Source organism: Phyllobates terribilis, unplaced genomic scaffold (assembly GCF_046119375.1).
Source record: "Phyllobates terribilis strain yellow unplaced genomic scaffold, ASM4611937v1 Scaffold_3__8_contigs__length_932513732, whole genome shotgun sequence".
Lineage (NCBI taxonomy): Eukaryota > Metazoa > Chordata > Amphibia > Anura > Dendrobatidae > Phyllobates > Phyllobates terribilis.
Genome location: NW_027362763.1, coordinates 347,094,548 through 347,113,479, shown reverse-complemented (window position 1 = coordinate 347,113,479; position 18,932 = coordinate 347,094,548). Strand labels below are relative to the sequence as shown.

Sequence of the window (18,932 nt, the reverse complement as noted above, 5' to 3'; positions counted from 1 at the left end):
ATGCAGAAAAAAATATATTCAGTTTGCAACCTGATGGAGGTCAGTATAGATGGACTAATACAACAAGTCCCACACACAGCTAGAAGCCCAAATATTTTTTCAGAGGTACTGTAGATGCAGATAAAAATTATTTTTAATTTGCAACCTGATGGAGGTCAGTATAGATGAACTAATAGAGAAAGTCCGACACACTACTAGAAGGCCAAATATTTTTTCAGAGCTAGATGCAGAAAAAAATTATATTCAGTTTGCAACCTGATGGAGGTCAGTATAGATGGATTAATAGAACAAGACCCACACACAGCTAGAAGCCCAATATTTTTTCAGAGGTAGATGCAGAAAAAAATATATTCAGTTTGCAACCTGATGGAGGTGAGTATAGATGGACTAATACAACAAGTCCCACACACAGCTAGAAGCCCAATATTTTTTCAGAGGTAGATGCAGAAAAAAATATATTCAGTTTGCAACCTGATGGAGGTCAGTATAGATGGACTAATACAACAAGTCCCACACACAGCTAGAAGCCCAAATATTTTTTCAGAGGTACTGTAGATGCAGATAAAAATTAGTTTTAATTTGCAACCTGATGGAGGTCAGTATAGATGGACTAATAGAGAAAGTCCGACACACTACTAGAAGGCCAAATATTTTTTCAGAGCTAGATGCAGAAAAAAATTATATTCAGTTTGCAACCTGATGGAGGTCAGTATAGATGGATTAATAGAACAAGACCCACACACAGCTAGAAGCCCAATATTTTTTCAAAGGTAGATGCAGAAAAAAATATATTCAGTTTGCAACCTGATGGAGGTCAGTATAGATGGACTAATACAACAAGTCCCACACACAGCTAGAAGCCCAATATTTTTTCAGAGGTAGATGCAGAAAAAAATATATTCAGTTTGCAACCTGATGGAGGTCAGTATAGATGGACTAATACAACAAGTCCCACACACAGCTAGAAGCCCAAATATTTTTTCAGAGGTACTGTAGATGCAGATAAAAAATATTTTTAATTTGCAACCTGATGGAGGTCAGTATAGATGGACTAATAGAGAAAGTCCGACACACTACTAGAAGGCCAAATATTTTTTCAGAGCTAGATGCAGAAAAAAATTATATTCAGTTTGCAACCTGATGGAGGTCAGTATAGATGGATTAATAGAACAAGACCCACACACAGCTAGAAGCCCAATATTTTTTCAGAGGTAGATGCAGAAAAACATATATTTTCAGTTTGCAACCTGATGGAGGTCAGTATAGATGGACTAATACAACAAGTCCCACACACAGCTAGAAGCCCAATATTTTTTCAGAGGTAGATGCAGAAAAAAATATATTCAGTTTGCAACCTGATGGAGGTCAGTATAGATGGACTAATACAACAAGTCCCACACACAGCTAGAAGCCCAAATATTTTTTCAGAGGTACTGTAGATGCAGATAAAAATTATTTTTAATTTGCAACCTGATGGAGGTCACTATAGATGGACTAATAGAGAAAGTCCGACACACTACTAGAAGGCCAAATATTTTTTCAGAGCTAGATGCAGAAAAAAATTATATTCAGTTTGCAACCTGATGGAGGTCAGTATAGATGGATTAATAGAACAAGACCCACACACAGCTAGAAGCCCAATATTTTTTCAGAGGTAGATGCAGAAAAAAATATATTCAGTTTGCAACCTGATGGAGGTCAGTATAGATGGACTAATACAACAAGTCCCACACACAGCTAGAAGCCCAATATTTTTTCAGAGGTAGATGCAGAAAAAAATATATTCAGTTTGCAACCTGATGGAGGTCAGTATAGATGGACTAATACAACAAGTCCCACACACAGCTAGAAGCCCAAATATTTTTTCAGAGGTACTGTAGATGCAGATAAAAATTATTTTTAATTTGCAACCTGATGGAGGTCAGTATAGATGGACTAATAGAGAAAGTCCGACACACTACTAGAAGGCCAAATATTTTTTCAGAGCTAGATGCAGAAAAAAATTATATTCAGTTTGCAACCTGATGGAGGTCAGTATAGATGGACTAATGGAATGATGCTATGCCCAAAAGATTTTACTTCACTAGGTGCAGTAAAAAAATTGGTATTCTATACACAGGTGGTATATCTTGCAACACAGATAGGCTACTCCACTGACTAACACACTCTGCAATAGGCCAAAAAGGATTAGCTTTGCTAGATTCAGCCAAATGCTGTGAAAAAAACTTGCACAGCACTGGCACAGACCTGCCTGGCAAAAACTGATAGGAACTGATGTAACCTAGTCCTGAAAAGGACTCCAATTACAATTAGTCTTTACTCCCACAACCTATCTATTTAAGAGCACAGACCTGCCTGATAAAAGTCGTAGGAAATGCTGTAACCTAGTCCTTAAAAGGACTGCAATCACAACTATTCCCTACTCCCAAGCTATCTGTATATTTGTGCGAAAATTGGCTTGAAATTAACAAGGTATAGCGCACACAGCAACAGCGGTGCCGTCTAACACGCAGCTGCAGCAGTGAGAAAATGGTGGCGACGGGGAAAATGGCTTGGTCTTATAGGGCAAGGACATGTGACATACACTGCCAATGACACATGCCCTTGCTTGTGTGAAAAAAAGCACTTCGCTCCGTGTGTGCGCTGCTGATAGGCTGACAGATTGCACCTCTCTACTGTAAATGCGGGAAAGAGAAAAAAAAATGGAGATCTTCATTGTTCCTGCAGAGATCCATCCCCTGCCCCTCCCCCCACCCCGCTGTACACTCAAACTGCGTATTAACATTAATTTTCATCATTACTGAGAAAAAATCCAGTTATGATTTTGGTGCACGAACAGTTATCGAACATAACCTCGAACAGCCGAATTTTTCTCAAATTGTTCGTGTTCGCCGAACGGCTCGAACACCGCCCAAAACAGCTCGAATTTGAGATTGGCGAACAGTTCGAGTAGAACAACGCTCATCTCTACTTATCAGTTATAATTCCACCAGCGGCACTAAAAACCCGCTATGATAAAACGCTAGCGGCAGGGCAGGCCAGGACCTCCAAGGCGTAGAGAGCCAGTTCATTCCACATGTCCAGCTTGGATACCCAATAATTCTAAAGCACAGAGGAATCACGTAGGACGTTGGTACTGTCGGCAAGGTACTCCCTCAGCATCTTTCCAAACTTTGCACTCCTTGTGAGAGTACCCCGCGCCTCAGGGCCTATGCGATGGGAGGGGCTGAGAAAACTCTCCCAGAACTTTGACAGTGTTCCCCTGACTCGGCTGGATTAGAGTTGTGTCTCTCTCGGCTGCACTGCTTGGTTGTCCAACGAACTGTGACCTCAGACGCCAGCGTTTTCAGATGGCAATTTTTTAAATAATTCCGCAACAAGGGCCTTCTGATACTGCCCCATTTTTGTAGACCTGTCCACATCAGGAATAAGACATATAAAGTTCTCCTTGTAACGTGGGTCTAGAAGTGTCACCAACCAGTAATGACTGTCACCCAAAATTTTGAGAACATGAGGGTCACGGGAAAGGCAGCGTAACATAAACTCAGCCATGCGTGCCAGACTGCTAACAGGCAAGACTTCCGTGTCCTCACCAAGAGGATGACTGACCATGCTCTCCTCCTCTTCCTCCTCCTCCTCCCTGTCCTCAGGCAATCCATGCTGAACAGACGGTATGACAGTTGTGCAGGTAGTACCGTCTATAGCGCATGAAACTAGCTACTGTTCTTCCTCTTCCTCATTGTCACCCAATCCACGTGGGGATGAGATGAGGCTGGGCTGTGTGTAATCACCCTGTATGGTTCCTTGCTCCATCACATCGTGCTCCGCCTGCAATGCATACTCTTTGATTGTGAGCAGAGAGCGTTTCAGAAGACAGAGAAGCGGGATGGTGACGCTAATTATGGCATCATCGCTACTCACCATCTTGGTGGAGGCCTTAAAGTTTTGGAGTATGGTACAGATGTCTGATATCCATGTCCACTCCTGAGGTCTTATGTGTGGAGTCTGAACTGAATACTGACGGCCTTGTTGATGCTGGTACTCAACAACTGCCCTCTTCTGCTCACAAACTCTTCCCAACATCTGCAGTGTAGAGTTCCAATGCGTGGGGACATCACACACCAGTCGGTGAGCCAGAAGCTGCAAACGCTGCGGAAGCACAACAATGGCGGCGGAAGATGTAGCTGACTTTCTAAAATGGGCACACAGACGGCGTACTTTGACAATCAGATCCAGCGGCTCTGGGTAGCTTTTGAGAAACCGCTGAACCACGAGGTTAACCACATGGGCCAGGCTTGGTACATGTGTGAGCTCACCTCGCCTCAGAGCCACCCCCAGGTTCCGGCCATTTTCCCACACGACCATTCCTGGCTGTAGGTTCAGCGGTGTCAGCCACAGATCTGCCTGATCTTTCAGAGCTGTCCACAACTCTGCAGTATTGTGTGATTTTTCACCTAAGCATATTAGCTTCAGCACAGCCTGTTACCGCTTGGCCGAGGCAGTGCAACAGTGCGTCCAGCTTGTGACTGATATGGTCATTTTGGAGATGGAGGCTTAAGAGGAGGAGGAGGCTGAGGAGGATGAGGTGCAGGAGCTGTAGACTGTGGGGGCAACCCTGATTGACCTAGGGCCCGCAATCCTTGGCGTCAGGAGGATGAGTTCCGTCCCAAGGTCCGACTGGGTCCCGGCTTCCAGTATGTTAACCAAGTGTGCCGTCAGCGAGATGTACCATTCCTGCCCACAAGCATCTTGTCTTCCACTTCCGCAGATTGATCTTCCTCCTGACTTTCTGGCAATTGTGTCTCATACTCGTCCACCTCTTGTGACACTTTCCCACCATCGCCTTCATATAACCGTGGCTGCTCAAATATTTGGGCATCGCTACATGCGATCTCCTCTTGCCCCGCTTCAAGTGGACCAGGTGAGAGGCCTGAATCTATAAATGGAAAAGTGAACAGCTCTTCCTAGTGTCCAAGTGTGGGATCAGTCGTCTCTGGGCACTCGGCATGGTGGGAGGAAGGAGGATCAGGGTGAGGAATATGAGGTCCAAACTCATGGCTACTGAGACTTGACCGTGTGGAAGACAGGGTGGTGGTGGTGGCTAAGTGACAGGAAGCATTATCTTCTATCCAACCAATAACCTTTTCACACTGCTCTGTGTTCAATAGTGGTGTTCTGTGGTCCCCTATTAATTGGGACAGGAAGGTCGGGCGAGAAGATGTGGGTGTTTGTTGTTGCACAATTTCAGCTTGCCCAAGGCCTTGGCCTCTGCATGCACCATCACAATCACGTCCAGTTCCCCGTCCCTTGCCAAATGCCTTGCCCATTATAAATGGAGGACAATATCTTCCACGCTCACTACAAATGGCTGAATTTGGAGACAACTTGATCTGTGTGGCGGACAAACCACAGTTTTAAATAGCTGGCCTGTAGGTAACTATTTTTAACAGCGCCGACCTCGTGTCAATAAGTTCACTGACACAGAGCAACAAAGTTTAAATGGAGGCCAGAAATGGCAATATTTTCAGCGCAATTATATGTGATCCGTGTGACGGACAAACCACAGTTTTAAATAGCTGGCCTGTAGGTAACTATTTTTAACAGCACCGACCTCATGTCAATAAGTTCACTGACAGACTGCAACAAAATTTCAATGGAGGCCAGAAATGGCAATATTTTCAGCGCAATTATATGTTTTAAATAGCTGGATTTTTAGCGCTATAATATGGAAAGGACCTGGCTGTATTCTGCAGAGCCAACAAGCAAATGGCGCAGATAAACGGTGTTCTCTGGATTGCTTTTTAAGCAAATAATCAGGATTAAGATAAAAAAAAAATATTCCTGGCCCCTGGCCTATTTCTACAAATATCTGTAAAACCACCAGCAGACCGAACTGGAATGGACCCTCTTGCTATGTGCAGTGGAGTCTGCTATACACCCTGCCTGCCTGCTAGCACTGATATCTCTGCAGCTTGACTTATGCCCTTGACTTATGAAACGGCATTCACATACAATACAAGCGCATGAGTCTGCGAACGAGTTCAATTAAAAAACTATTCTATATTGTTTATATATTTTTAGCTCTTTATTGTATTGGACTATGTCATTGACAATACTATTCAATACAGGTAAATAAATGTTTATACAATAATTAAAGGCTCTAACTGGCAACTTACTACTTACCTGTAAATCCATCCTTACAAGTACAGGTGAAACTTCCTACTGTGTTAGTGCAGGTGGCATCAGATGAGCAGATATTGCCAGTCTCACATTCATTAATATCATCACATTGGATTCCGTCTCCTAATTTATATGAAATGTCTTACAATTAGTAGAGGATATAACATGACAGGTTGTTGTTTTAATAAAAACTTAATAATCTACGGATATTCTACATATCTACACATCAGCTAGTAAAATATAGACCTATGAAAGCCTAAAGAAACGTCTAATTGCCAGACCTCCTGATAACATTCCTGGTAGGGTCAGTAATACATACTAACCTTTCCTCGCTACTTATTGTAGCCTCCTAGCCCTTACTATGACCATCTAACAGCCATTTTAAAGCACCAAAGTTCCATTGACTTCTATTGGGTTTCGGGTCAAGTTCTGTTGCCGAACCGAACTTTGAACTGCAGTTTGGCCAAACCCAACGGACCTGAACATCCATGGGTCCACTCATCCGTAATTAGAAGCATACACACGCAAACTGAATAGTTAGTTGCACGTGCTAGTTTGTGGAATGTGATTCTACTTAGATTTTCTGGCCCTACCCCATGGCCTTTCTAATGTTTTTCATCCTTTAACCCCTTACCACCGAGGGTGGTTTGCACGTTAATGACCAGGACAATTTTTACAATTCTGACCACTGTCATTTTATGAATTGCTCTGTAACGCTTCAACGGATCCCACTGATTCTGAGATTGTTTTTCATGATATATTGTACTTTATGATAGTGGTAAAGTTTCTTCGCTATCACTTGCGTTTTTTTGTGAAAAAAATGGAAATTTGATGAAAATTTTGAAAATTTTGCAATTTTCAAATTTTGAATTTCCATGCCCTTAAATCAGAGAGATATGTCACACTAAATAGTTAATAAACAACATTTCCCACATGAGTACTTTACATCAGCCCAATTTTGGAACTCAAATTTTTTTTGTTTTTTTACAGCAAAATTTACAAAACCATTTTTTTAGGGACCACATCACATTTGAAGTGACTTTGAGCGGCCTTTATGACAGAAAATACCCAAAAGTGACACCATTCTAAAAACGGCAACCCTCAAGGTGCTAAAAACCATATTAAAAAAGTTTATTAACCCTTCTCGTGCTTCACAGGAATTTTTGGAATGTGGAAGAAAAAATGAATATTTTGATTCACAAAAATGTTACTTTAGACCCCAACGTTTTAAGTTCTCAAAGGTATCATTAAAAAATGAACCCCAAAATTTGTTGTGCAATTCCTCCTGAGCACGATGATACTGTTTGGGCTCACTGCAGGGTTCGGAAGGGAAGGAGTGCCATTTGACTTTTTGAATGTAAAATTTGCTTGGATAATTAGCGGATGCCATGTTGCGTTTGGAGTGCCCCTGATGTGCCTAAACAGTGGAAACTCCCCACAAGTGACCCCATTTTGGAAACTAGACCCCTAAGGGAACTTATCTAGATGTGTGGTGAGCACCTTGAACCCCCAGGTGCTTCACAGAAGTTTATAACATTGAGCAATAAAAATAAAATTTTGACATTTTTCCAACAAAAATGTTTTTCAGCCTCCAATTTTGCATTTTCATAAGGGTAACGGGAGAAATTGCACCATGCAATTTTTTGTGCAATTTCTCCTGAGTAAGCCGATACCCGATATGTGGGGGAAAACCACAGATTGGGCGAACGGCAGGGTTTGGAAGGGAAGGAGAGCCATTTGACTTTTTGAATGTAAAATTTGCTTGAATAATTAGCTGATGCCATGTTGCATTTGGGAAGTCCCTAATGTGCCTAAACAGTCAACCCTCCCTGCCAAGTGACTCCATTTTGGAAACTAAACCTCTCAAGGATTTTATCAAGGGGTATAGTGAGCATTTTGAACCCAGAGGTACGAAACAGAATTTGATAACATTAGGTCATCATATTGAATAAGTTGTCATTAGTCTTGAGTGCAAATGTTTGCTACTTGAGTTTGCATCGGGTACTCGGGCATGCACCAAGTATCGGGGGTGATAAAATAACATGCTTGAGTCCCCGCCCGCATGTTTCACAGTTATTAGACATTAAAAAAAAAACATGCGGGGATCGCTCGTGCATGGCAGGCATTCCCCGCGAGGTTTTTTTGGCAGTATAACAGCTGCAAAACATATGGGGTGGAGACTCGAGCATATATCACTCGAGCACCCGTTATACTTGGTGCATAGCCTAGCACCCGATACAAACTCAAGGAGCGAGCACTTACGCTCAACATTAGTCGCCATATCGTCGTCATTTTTTTTCTTTACTTCTGAAAAAATCCAAACCCCAACACAAGTCTAACCTCAACTGTAATACAACCCCAACCTTAACCCTAGCATAACACTAACTCTAACCCTAGCACAAACCTAACCTTAACTCTAGCCAAACCCTAACCCTAACCTTAGCACAACCCTAACCCTAGCACAATCCTAGCCCTAGCACAACCCTAACCCTAGAGTTTATTTTTTACGTCGTTCCTCGTGCAATATAAGTGATTAGATGACTTTATTCTTTGGGTCGGTGCAATTACAGCGATACTAGATTCATATCAAGTTTTTAAGATTGACAGCTGTCACACACTAAAAAACCCTTTTTTTTGCAAAGACTAGTTTTTGCATCGCCATGTTTTTAGAGCTTTAATTTTTCCATATCTCAGCCGATTGAGTCATGAGATAACTTGTTTATTGTGGGACAAGTTGACGTTTTTATTTTTATCATTTTCGGGCACGATGCCATTTTTTGATCGCTTTCTATTCTGATTTTTGGGAGGCAGAATAACCAAAAACCAACAATTCAGGAATTGTTTTTTTTTTATGCCCTTCTGCATGTGGTAAAATTTTTACTGTGTTCACTAAAGGGGATAACTAGTGGGAAAGTTATATAGGTCAGGTTGTTCCAGACGCTGCAATACCAAATTTATTTATGGGTACAATATATGTATATTTGTTTAGATTATTTTTTTCATTTTTTTTTATATTATTTAAAAAAAAAAATTTCTTTTCACTTTCTGACACTTTTTGATCATTTACACTATGTCCCACTATGGGACTTTCACTTTTTGCAGCCTGATCAGCTGTATAGCACAGGAATGTAACACCATCCCTGTGCTATGCAGCATGTCAGTGCTGCACAGGGAGAAGTTACTTTGGTCGCGCACTGTGCATGACCAAAGTAACTTCCTGCCTCCTGGTGACCTGGATGTTGTCATGATGACATCGGGTCACCATGACAACATCCGGGACCGGACTCCGAGGCCGCGGGACGCCGGCAGAGAAGGTAAGTATCACGCTTACCTCCCCTTGCCACCGGAATGCTGCGATTGATTTTCATCGCAGCATTTCAGGGGTTAATGTGCAGTGAGCAGTGCGGGACTGCTCCCTGCACATAGCACCGGGTGTCAGCTGTGACAATGAGCTGACACCTGGCGGCGATCTCGCCCTCACCGTTTGTGTGCGGGCGAAATCGCCAAGGCGTATTAATACATATCTGGCTCATAAGGCCCAGGGCACAGATACGTATTAGTATGCCTTGGCCCGGCTAGGGGTTAATATAAAAGGTCTTTTTTATTTTTGGACTATCTGTTTTAATTGTTTAATCTAAATACCAGACATTCAACATCCATACTGCCCTTGTTTTCACATGTTTGATACTGGTCACCAAGCTACAGGTGCATCTCACTAAATTAGAATATCATCAAAAAGTTAATTCATTTCAGTTCTTCAATACAAAAAGTGACACTCATATATTATATAGAGTCATTACAAACAGAGTGATCTATTTCAAGTGTTTATTTCTGTTAATGTTGATGATTATGGCTTACAGCCAATGAAAACACAAAAGTCATTATCTCAGTAAATTAGAATACTTTATAACAACATTTTAAAAAATGTTTTTAGAATCCGAAATGTTGGCCTACTGAAATGTATGTTCAGTAAATGCACTCAATACATGGTAGGGGCTCCTTTTGCATCAATTACTGCATCAATGCGGTGTGGCATGGAGGCGATCAGCCTGTGGCACTGCTGAGGTGTTATGGAAGCCCAGGTTGCTTTGATAGCATCTTTAAGCTTGTCTGCATTGTTGGGTCTGGTGTCTCTCATCTTTCTCTTGACAATACCCCATAGATTCTTTATGGGGTTAAGGTCAGGTGAATATGCTGGCCAATCAAGCACAGTGATACTGTTGTTTGTAAACCAGGTATTTGTACTTTTGGCAGTGTGGACAGGTGCCAAGTCCTGCTGGAGAATGAAATGTCCATCTCCAAAAAGCTTGTCGGCAGAGGGAAGCTTTAAATGTTCTAAAATTTCCTGGCAGATGGCTGCGCTGACTTTGGTCTTGATAAAACACAGTGGACCTACACCAGCAGATGATATGGCTCCCCAAACCATCACTGATTGTGGAAACTTCACATTAGACCACAAGCAGCTTGGATTGTGGCCTCTCCACTCTTCCTCTAGACTCTGGGACCTTAATTTCCAAATGTAATGCAAAATTTACTTTGCATTTATTTAGTGTCAATGACTGCCTTCTGGACATCTGTCAAGTCAGCTGTCTTCCCCATCATTGTGCGCCTACTGAAAAGGACTAAGGGACCTTTTTAAATGCGTAGGAAGCCTTTGCAGGTGTTTTTTGTTAATTATTCTAGTTTACTGAGTTAATGACTTTTGTGTTTTCATTGGCTGTAAGCCATAATCATCAACACTAACAAAAATAAACACTTGAAATAGATCACTTTGTTTGTAATGACTCTATTTAATATATGAGTTTCACTTTTCGTATTGACAAACTGAAATAAATTAAGTTTTTGCTAATATTCTCATTCAGTGAGATGCACCTGTATGTGTAGCAACTTTGCAACCTAGAATCTTTGGTATCATTAAATTATTTTTTATTTGAACATCATTATTAACCCCTTAAGCCCCGCGGGTGGTTTGCACGTTAATGACCGGGCCAATTTTTACAATTCTGACCACTGTCACTTTATGAGGTAATTACTCTGGAACGCTTCAACGGATCCCCCTGATTCTGAGAATGTTTTTTCGTGACATATTGTACTTCATGATTGTGGAAAAATTTCTTCGATATCACTTGCGTTTATTTGTGAAAAAAACGGAAATTTGGCGAAAATTTTGAAAATTTTGCAATTTTCAAAATTTGAATTTTTAAGCCCTGAAATCAGAGCGATATGTCACACAAAAGAGTTAATAAATAACATTTCCCACATGTCTACTTTACATCAGCACAATTTTGGAACCAAAATTTTTTTTTGTTAGGGAGCTATAAGGGTTAAAAGTTGACCAGCGATTTCTCATTTTTCCAACAAAATTTACAAAACCATTTTTTTTAGGGACCACATCACATTTGAAGTCACTTTGAGAGGTCTTTATGACAGAAAATACCCAAAAGTGACACCATTCTAAAAACTGCACCCCTCAAGGTGCTCAAAACCACATTCAAGAACTTTATTAACCCTTCAGGTGCTTCACAGGAATTTTTTGAATGTGGAAGAAAAAAATGAACATTTAACTTTTTTCACAAAAATGTTACTTTAGACCCAATTTTTTTTATTTTCACAGGGGTAACAATAAAAAATGGACCCCAAAATTTGTTGTGCAATTTCCCCTGGGCACGCAGATACCTAATATTTGGGGAAAAAACACTGTTTGGGCGCACAGCAGGGCTCGGAAGGGAAGGAGCGCCATTTGACTTTTTGATTGTAAAATTTGCTTGAATAATTAGCGGACGCCATGTTGTGTTTGAAGAGCCCATGTGTGCCCAAACTTTGGAGCTCCCCCACAAGTGACCCCATTTTGGAAACTAGACCCCCCAAGGCACCTTTCTAGATGCATAGTGAGCACTTGGAACCCCCAGGTGCTTCACAAATTGATTCGTAACAATGAAAAAGTGAAAAAAAAAAACACTTTTTCATTTTTATGAATCAATTTGTGAAGCACCTGAGGGTTCCAAGTGCTCACAATGCATCTAGATAGGTGCCTTGGGGGGTCTAGTTTCCGAAATGGGGTCACTTGTGGGGGAGCTCCAATGTTTGGGCACACAGCGGCTCTCCAAACGCAACATGGTGTCGCTAACAATTTGAGACGATTTTCCGTTAAATTTGTTAGAGGACACCATGTTGCATTTAGAGAGTCCCTGTGTGCCCAAACATTGGAGCTCCCCCACAAGTGACCCCATTTTGGAAACTAGACCCCCCAAGGCACCTATCTAGATGCATAGTGAGCACTTGGAACCCCCAGGTGCTTCACAAATTGATTCGTAGCAATGAAAAAGTGAAAAAAAAAACACTTTTTCATTTGTATGAATCAATTTGTGAAGCACCTGAGGGTTCCAAGTGCTCACTATGCATCTAGATAGGTGCCTTGGGTGATCTAGTTTCCAAAATGGGGTCACTTGTGGGGGAGCTCCAATATTTGGGCACACAGCGGCTCTCTAAATGCAACATGGTGTCCGCTAACAAATTTAACGCAAAATTGGCTCAAATTGTTAGCGACACCATGTTGCGTTTGGAGAGCTGCTGTGTGCCCAAACATTGGAGCTCCCCCACAAGTGACCCCATTTTGGAAACTAGACCCCCCAAGGCACCTATCTAGATGCATAGTGAGCACTTGGAACCCCCAGGTGCTTCACAAATTGATTAGTAACAATGAAAAAGTGAAAAAAAAAACACTTTTTCATTTTTACGAATCAATTTGTGAAGCACCTGGGGGTTCCAAGTGCTCACTATGCATCTAGAAAGGTGCCTTGGGGGGTCTAGTTTCCAAATTGGGGTCACTTGTGGGGGAGCTCCAAAGTTTGGGCACAGAGGGGCTCTCCAAACGCAATGTGGTGTCCGCTAACAATTTGAGCCGATTTTCCATTCAATTTGTTAGCGGATACCATGTTGCATTTAGAGAGTCCCTGTGTGCCCAAACATTGGAGCTCCCCCACAAGTGACCCCATTTTGGAAACTAGTCCCCCCAAGGCACCTATCTAGATTCATAGTGAGCACTTGGAACCCCAGGTGCTTCACAAATTGATTCATAAAAATGAAAAAGTGTTTTTTTTTTCACTTTTTCATTTTTACGAATCAATTTGTGAAGCACCTGGGGGTTCCAAGTGCTCACTATGCATCTAGATAGGTGCCTTGGGGGGTCTAGTTTCCAAAATGGGGTCACTTGTGGGGGAGATCCAATGTTTGGGCACACAGGGGCTCTCCAAACGCAACATGGCGTCCGCTAACAATTTGAGCCGATTTTCCATTCAATTTGTTAGCGGACACCATGTCGCGTTTGGAGAGCCCGTGATGTGCCTAAACAGTGGAGCTCCGCCACAAGTGTCCCCATTTTGGAAACTATACCCCTCAAGGATTTTATTAAGGTGTATAGTGAACATTTTGAACCCAGAGGTACGGCACATTATTTGTTTACATTAGGTCATCATATTGAATAAGTTGTCATTATTCTTGAGCGCAAGTGCTCGCTACTTGAGTTTGCATCGGGTACTCAGGTATGCACCATGTACAGCGTGTGCTCGAGTGACATGCTCGAGTCCCTGCTCCGCATGTTTCACGGTTATTAGACACCCAAAAAAAAACATGCGGGGATCGCTCGTGCATGGCAGGCAATCCCCGTAAAGTTTTTTGGCCGCGAAGCATATGGGGCAGAGACTCGAGCGTGTCACTCAAATACCCACGATACTCAATGCATACCAGAGCACCCGATGCAAACTCAAGTAGCAAGCACTTGCTCTCAACACTAGTCGCCATATCGTCATCTTTTTTTCTTACTTTTGAAAAAAATCCCAACCCCAGCCCTAACCCTAGCACAACCCTAGCCCCAGCACAACCCTAGCCCCAGCACAACCCTAGCCCCAGCACAACCCTAGCCCCAAACCCAGCCCTAACCCTAGCCCAATCCTAACCCAAGAGTTTATTTTTGACGCCGTTCCTTGTGCGGTATAAGTGATTAGACGACTTTATTCTTCGGGTCGGTGTGATTACAGCAATGCCAGAATCATATGGGGTTTTTATGACTGACAGCTGTCACACACTAAAAGACGCATTTTTTGTAAAATCTAGTTTTTGCATCGCCATATTTTGAGAGCTATAATTTTTCCAGATTTTGGCAGACAGTCATGTGACAGCTTGTTTTTTGCGGGATGACTTGACGTTGTTATTGGTGCCATTTTCAGGCACGTGACATTTTTTGATCGCTTTCTATTCCGATTTTTGGGAGGCAGAATAAACAAAAACCAACAATTCAGGAATTGTTTTTTTTTTTTTTTTTTATTCTGTTGCGCGTGTGGTAAAATTGATGAGGTAGCTTTACTCTTCGGGTCAGTACGTTTACAGCGGTACCACATTTGTATCATTTTTCTATGTTTTGGCGCTTATACACAATAAAAGCTATTTTATAGAAAAAAATATTTTTTAGTATCGCTTTATTCTGAGAGCTATAACTTTTTTATTTTTTGGCTGATGGAGCTGTATGGCAGCTTGTTTTTTGCGGGACGAGATGACGTTTTCAGCGGTATCATTTTTATTTATATGCGACTTTTTGATCGCGTGTTATTCCACTTTTTGTTTGGCGGTATGGTGATAAAGCATTGTTTTTTGCTTCGTTTTTTTTTTTTTTTTTTTACCGTGTTCACTGAAGGGGTTAACCAGTGGGACAGTTTTATAGGTCAGGTTGTTCCGGACGCGGCGATACCAAATATGTGTACTTTTATTGTTTTTTTTTTATTTTTTTTATAATAATATTTATTGATGGGTACATTATATTTTTATTTTTGGTGTATTATTTTTTTTATTTTTTTATAATATTTTTGCACATTTTTTTTTTTTTTCACTTTCACACAGTTTATACACTTTATTACTTTGTCCCACTCTGGGACTTTCACTTTTTTTTTTCTGATCGCCTGCATGGCACAGGAATGGAGCACCATCCCTATGCCATGAAGGCTGTCAGAAGTGCACAGTGTGAAGATTGCTTGGAGATGCACTGCGCATGTCCAAGCAATCTTCCTGCTCTCTGGTGACCCGGATGTTGTCATGACGACATCGGGTCGTCATGGCAACACCCGGGAAGCCTTTGCAGACTGCGCTGGAAGCCGGAAGAGGAGGTGAGTATCGTCGATCACCTCCCCTTGCCCCCGCAATGCCGCGATCGACTTCGATCGACTTCGATCGCAGCATCGCGGGGGTTAATGTGCTGGGAGCGGTGCAAGACCGCTCCCTGCACATAGTACCGGGTGTCAGCTGTGACAATCAGCTGACACCCGGCGGCGATCGCGCCCGCACAGCCTGTGTGCGCGCGCGATCGCGATGACGTACTAATACGGGTCTGGCTCTTAAGTCCCAGGGCACAGACGCGTATTAGTACGTCAGATGTTATTAAGGGGTTAAAAATAAATACATAAATAAAAATAAGCTTCTATTTTCATTACACAGCTCAAAAAGTGTTCAATTGACTCAAAGTAAACACATAGTGTTCTCTACATATTTACCCGGCAATTAGAGGATTTTTAATTATACAATTTGTGAAAATGTATTCACTGCAAACGTAATTTTTTTCAGAAAATGTGTCAAAGCCTGGAAATTTGAATTTGAAAAGATCCACTCATCTCTACTAATAGGGATAACATGGTGATAACTACGTATTATAGCTTACCTGAGAACCCATCATTACAAGCACAGATGAAACTTCCTATTGTGTTATTGCAGGATGCATCAGATGAGCATATATTGCTGGTCAGGCATTCATCAACATCATCACAGTGGGTCCCGTTACCTGATCAATATAAAATGTTTCAGTTAACTGAGGATATACAGATGTAGAATTTCCTCACATGACATACAGATATCTAAATGCGAGATACTGTAACTTGAGACTTGAATTGACATTGTTCAATGGTATTTACTGTGTTAAAGGGTTATTTTGTCTTTTTCATTCAGTAGTGCAGTGTTCCCCTGCCTCTTTGCTTATTGATTTTGGGGAGGCATTGCGCTCCTGAGAATTGACAGTTTGGATCAACATCACAGTAAGGATGCTGGATTGAGATATGTGCCCTACCAAACTACTATCAGAGATAGCTTTGCCTCTGCAGTCTCTGAGGAGCACCGAACCTGGCTAGATACAGTGATCCGGCCAGCTACAGAGCTGCAATTTCAAGCTCTAAAGTAAAAATGCTAGCAAGAGTGCACTCTTTGCATAGGAAATCAGCCATCTCTGGTACACTGCAGAGTTGGCAGGTAGACTAGGCAAGGAGCAGTAAATTATGGTATAAAAAATCCCTCCAGTCTTGAGAGAAGGGAGAGGATTTTTAATAAGAGGTAACTTGCAAATTTGCTTGGTTTTAAAAGCACCCATTTAACAGGGTGAGAAAATCCATTGAAGTGTTCAGATATTTATATGTATAGTTAAAGAGTTGTGTATTATAGTAAACAATGTTACATCTCTAAAAGAGGAAAAATGAAAAAGTATCACTGAAACCTATAAGTTATTATTATGCAAGTCAGGACTAGTGCATCCACAATCATTGGACATAATTAGCGGTCTTGTATGAAGTGATATTGAAGTGATATTACTGACCTGCAGTTTCTTTCACTAAAATTTGCTTTTAATTGTAATTTCTTATTTATTGAAGAACTATTTTTAATAGGACCATAGCCTTACCTGTCTACAATACTGCAGCATTTAATAAGTGGAGTACGACATGTTTATCTAGGCTTCATGCCTATTTTGCCCCGTATATACTTAAGTGTCAGGCTATGAACATATGCCCTTGACTTATGAAACAGCATTCACATACAATGCAAGCGCATGTGTCTGCGAATGAGTTCAGTTAAAAAAACTATTCTATATTGTTTATTTTTTTTTAGCGCTTTATTGAATTGAACTGTGCCATTGACAATAATATTCAATACAGGTAAATAAATGTTTATACAATAATTAATTGCTCTAACTGGCAACTTACAACTTACCTGTAAATCCATCCTTACAAGTACAGATGAAACTTCCTACTGTGTTACTGCAGGTGGCATCAGATGAGCAGATATTGCCAATCTCACATTCATTAATATCAGCACATTGGATTCCATCTCCTAATTAATATAAAATGTCTTACAATTAGTAGAGGATATAACATGACAGGTTGTTGTTTTAATGAAAACTTAATAATCTATGCATATTCTACATATCTACACATCAGCTAGTAAAATATAGACCTATGAAAGCCTAAAGAAACGTCTAATTGCCAGACCTCCTGATAACATTAATGGCAGGGTCAGTAATACATACTAACCTTTCCTCGCTACTTATTGTAGCCTCCTAGCCCTTACTATGACCATTTAACTGCCATTTTAAAGCACCAAAGTTCCATTGACTTCTATTGGGTTTTGGGTCAAGTTAGGTTGCCGAACCAAACTTTGAACTGCAGTTTGGCCGAATCCAATGGACCTGAACATCCATGGGTCCACTCATCCCTAATTAGAAGCATACACACGCAAACTGAATAGTTAGTTGCACGTGCTTGCTTGTGGAATGTGATTCTACCTATATTTTCTGGCCCTACCCCATGGCCTTTTTAATGTTTTTCATCCTTTAACCCCTTTACCCCCGAGGTTGGTTTGCACGTTAATGACCAGGACAATTTTTACAATTCTGACCACTGTCATTTTATGAGGTAATTACTTTGGAACGCTTCAATGGATCCCACTGATTCTGAGATTGTTTTTCGTGACATATTGTACTTCGTGACCGTGTACGGCCAATCCGGGTTCCATAGTTCCGTAAGACCCCTCCCCATCTTACCGACCTCAAGTACCTTAACAAATAAAAACACTGCACCTGTAATTTCTTTGGATAAATTTGGCCACAGCGGCCACTTTATTAACAAACAACATTAACATATAAACATTATTATTCAAATAAATAAGAAGGGAGGGTTCTTGGAGTTAAAAATTAGATCTGGCATAACTAAACCGAAATCGAACCACCGTATTACCCTCAGCCGTCCATCACCAGCTCAAGGGCACCAAAAGCTCCCAGGGTAAAACCCCGTCCAGAGCCCCAAAAACCAAATGCCAGATCACCCCGCTTAATCAAGCCACTGCCTGTAAATTTCCAATAACTTTCCCACCGACACTTCTGTGCCAACTCCAAGAACCCCACCACCCGCCAAGCCACTGCGACATACCTTCTTACACAACTTTACATAACACTTTTAATATAACCAAATATAATGCACAACATCAAATACCCCTTTAATTCTTTCACGATAAACAACCACCCTTTTACCATTAATCACAAAATATACCAATGGAAAACAAAAAAGAGGGTGGGTGGGTGGGAACTTCTCTCAATGACTTCTTCCCTGGACTGCCCGTTTTCCCGCACTTTTCCCTATTATACCTCTCCCCCCCTTTACCCCACCCCCATCCAAATGCCAGCCCCTCCAAGCCTATACTCAATCCCGACCATTGGATTTAAAAATTGCACCCTCCTGGCCAATCTCGGTCATGTGGGGCTTCCTTCTAGGTTCCCATGCCTCCAGCCCCCTTCTTGACCGTGTACGGCCAACCCGGGTTCCATAGTTCCGTAAGACCCCTTCCCATCTTACCGACCTCAAGTACCTTAACAAATAAAAACACTGCACCTGTAATTTCTTTGGATAAATTGGGCCACAGCGGCCACTTTATTAACAAACAACATTAACATA

The 18,932-nt window shown here is 41.5% G+C and overlaps 1 protein-coding gene across 1 annotated transcript in view; it reads right to left on the bottom strand.

The window, feature by feature from the left end:
* The window catches only part of LOC141259356 (uncharacterized), a 751,467-nt gene that overhangs the window by 89,160 nt on the left and 643,375 nt on the right, over positions 1-18,932 (bottom strand). Inside the window, exons 59-61 of the mRNA XM_073675220.1 lie at positions 17,197-17,316; positions 15,884-16,003; positions 6,184-6,303 (exon numbers count right to left, since the gene is read on the bottom strand). Coding sequence (XP_073531321.1) covers positions 6,184-6,303; positions 15,884-16,003; positions 17,197-17,316 — 360 coding nt within the window. The remainder of the gene's footprint in view (positions 1-6,183; positions 6,304-15,883; positions 16,004-17,196; positions 17,317-18,932) is intronic.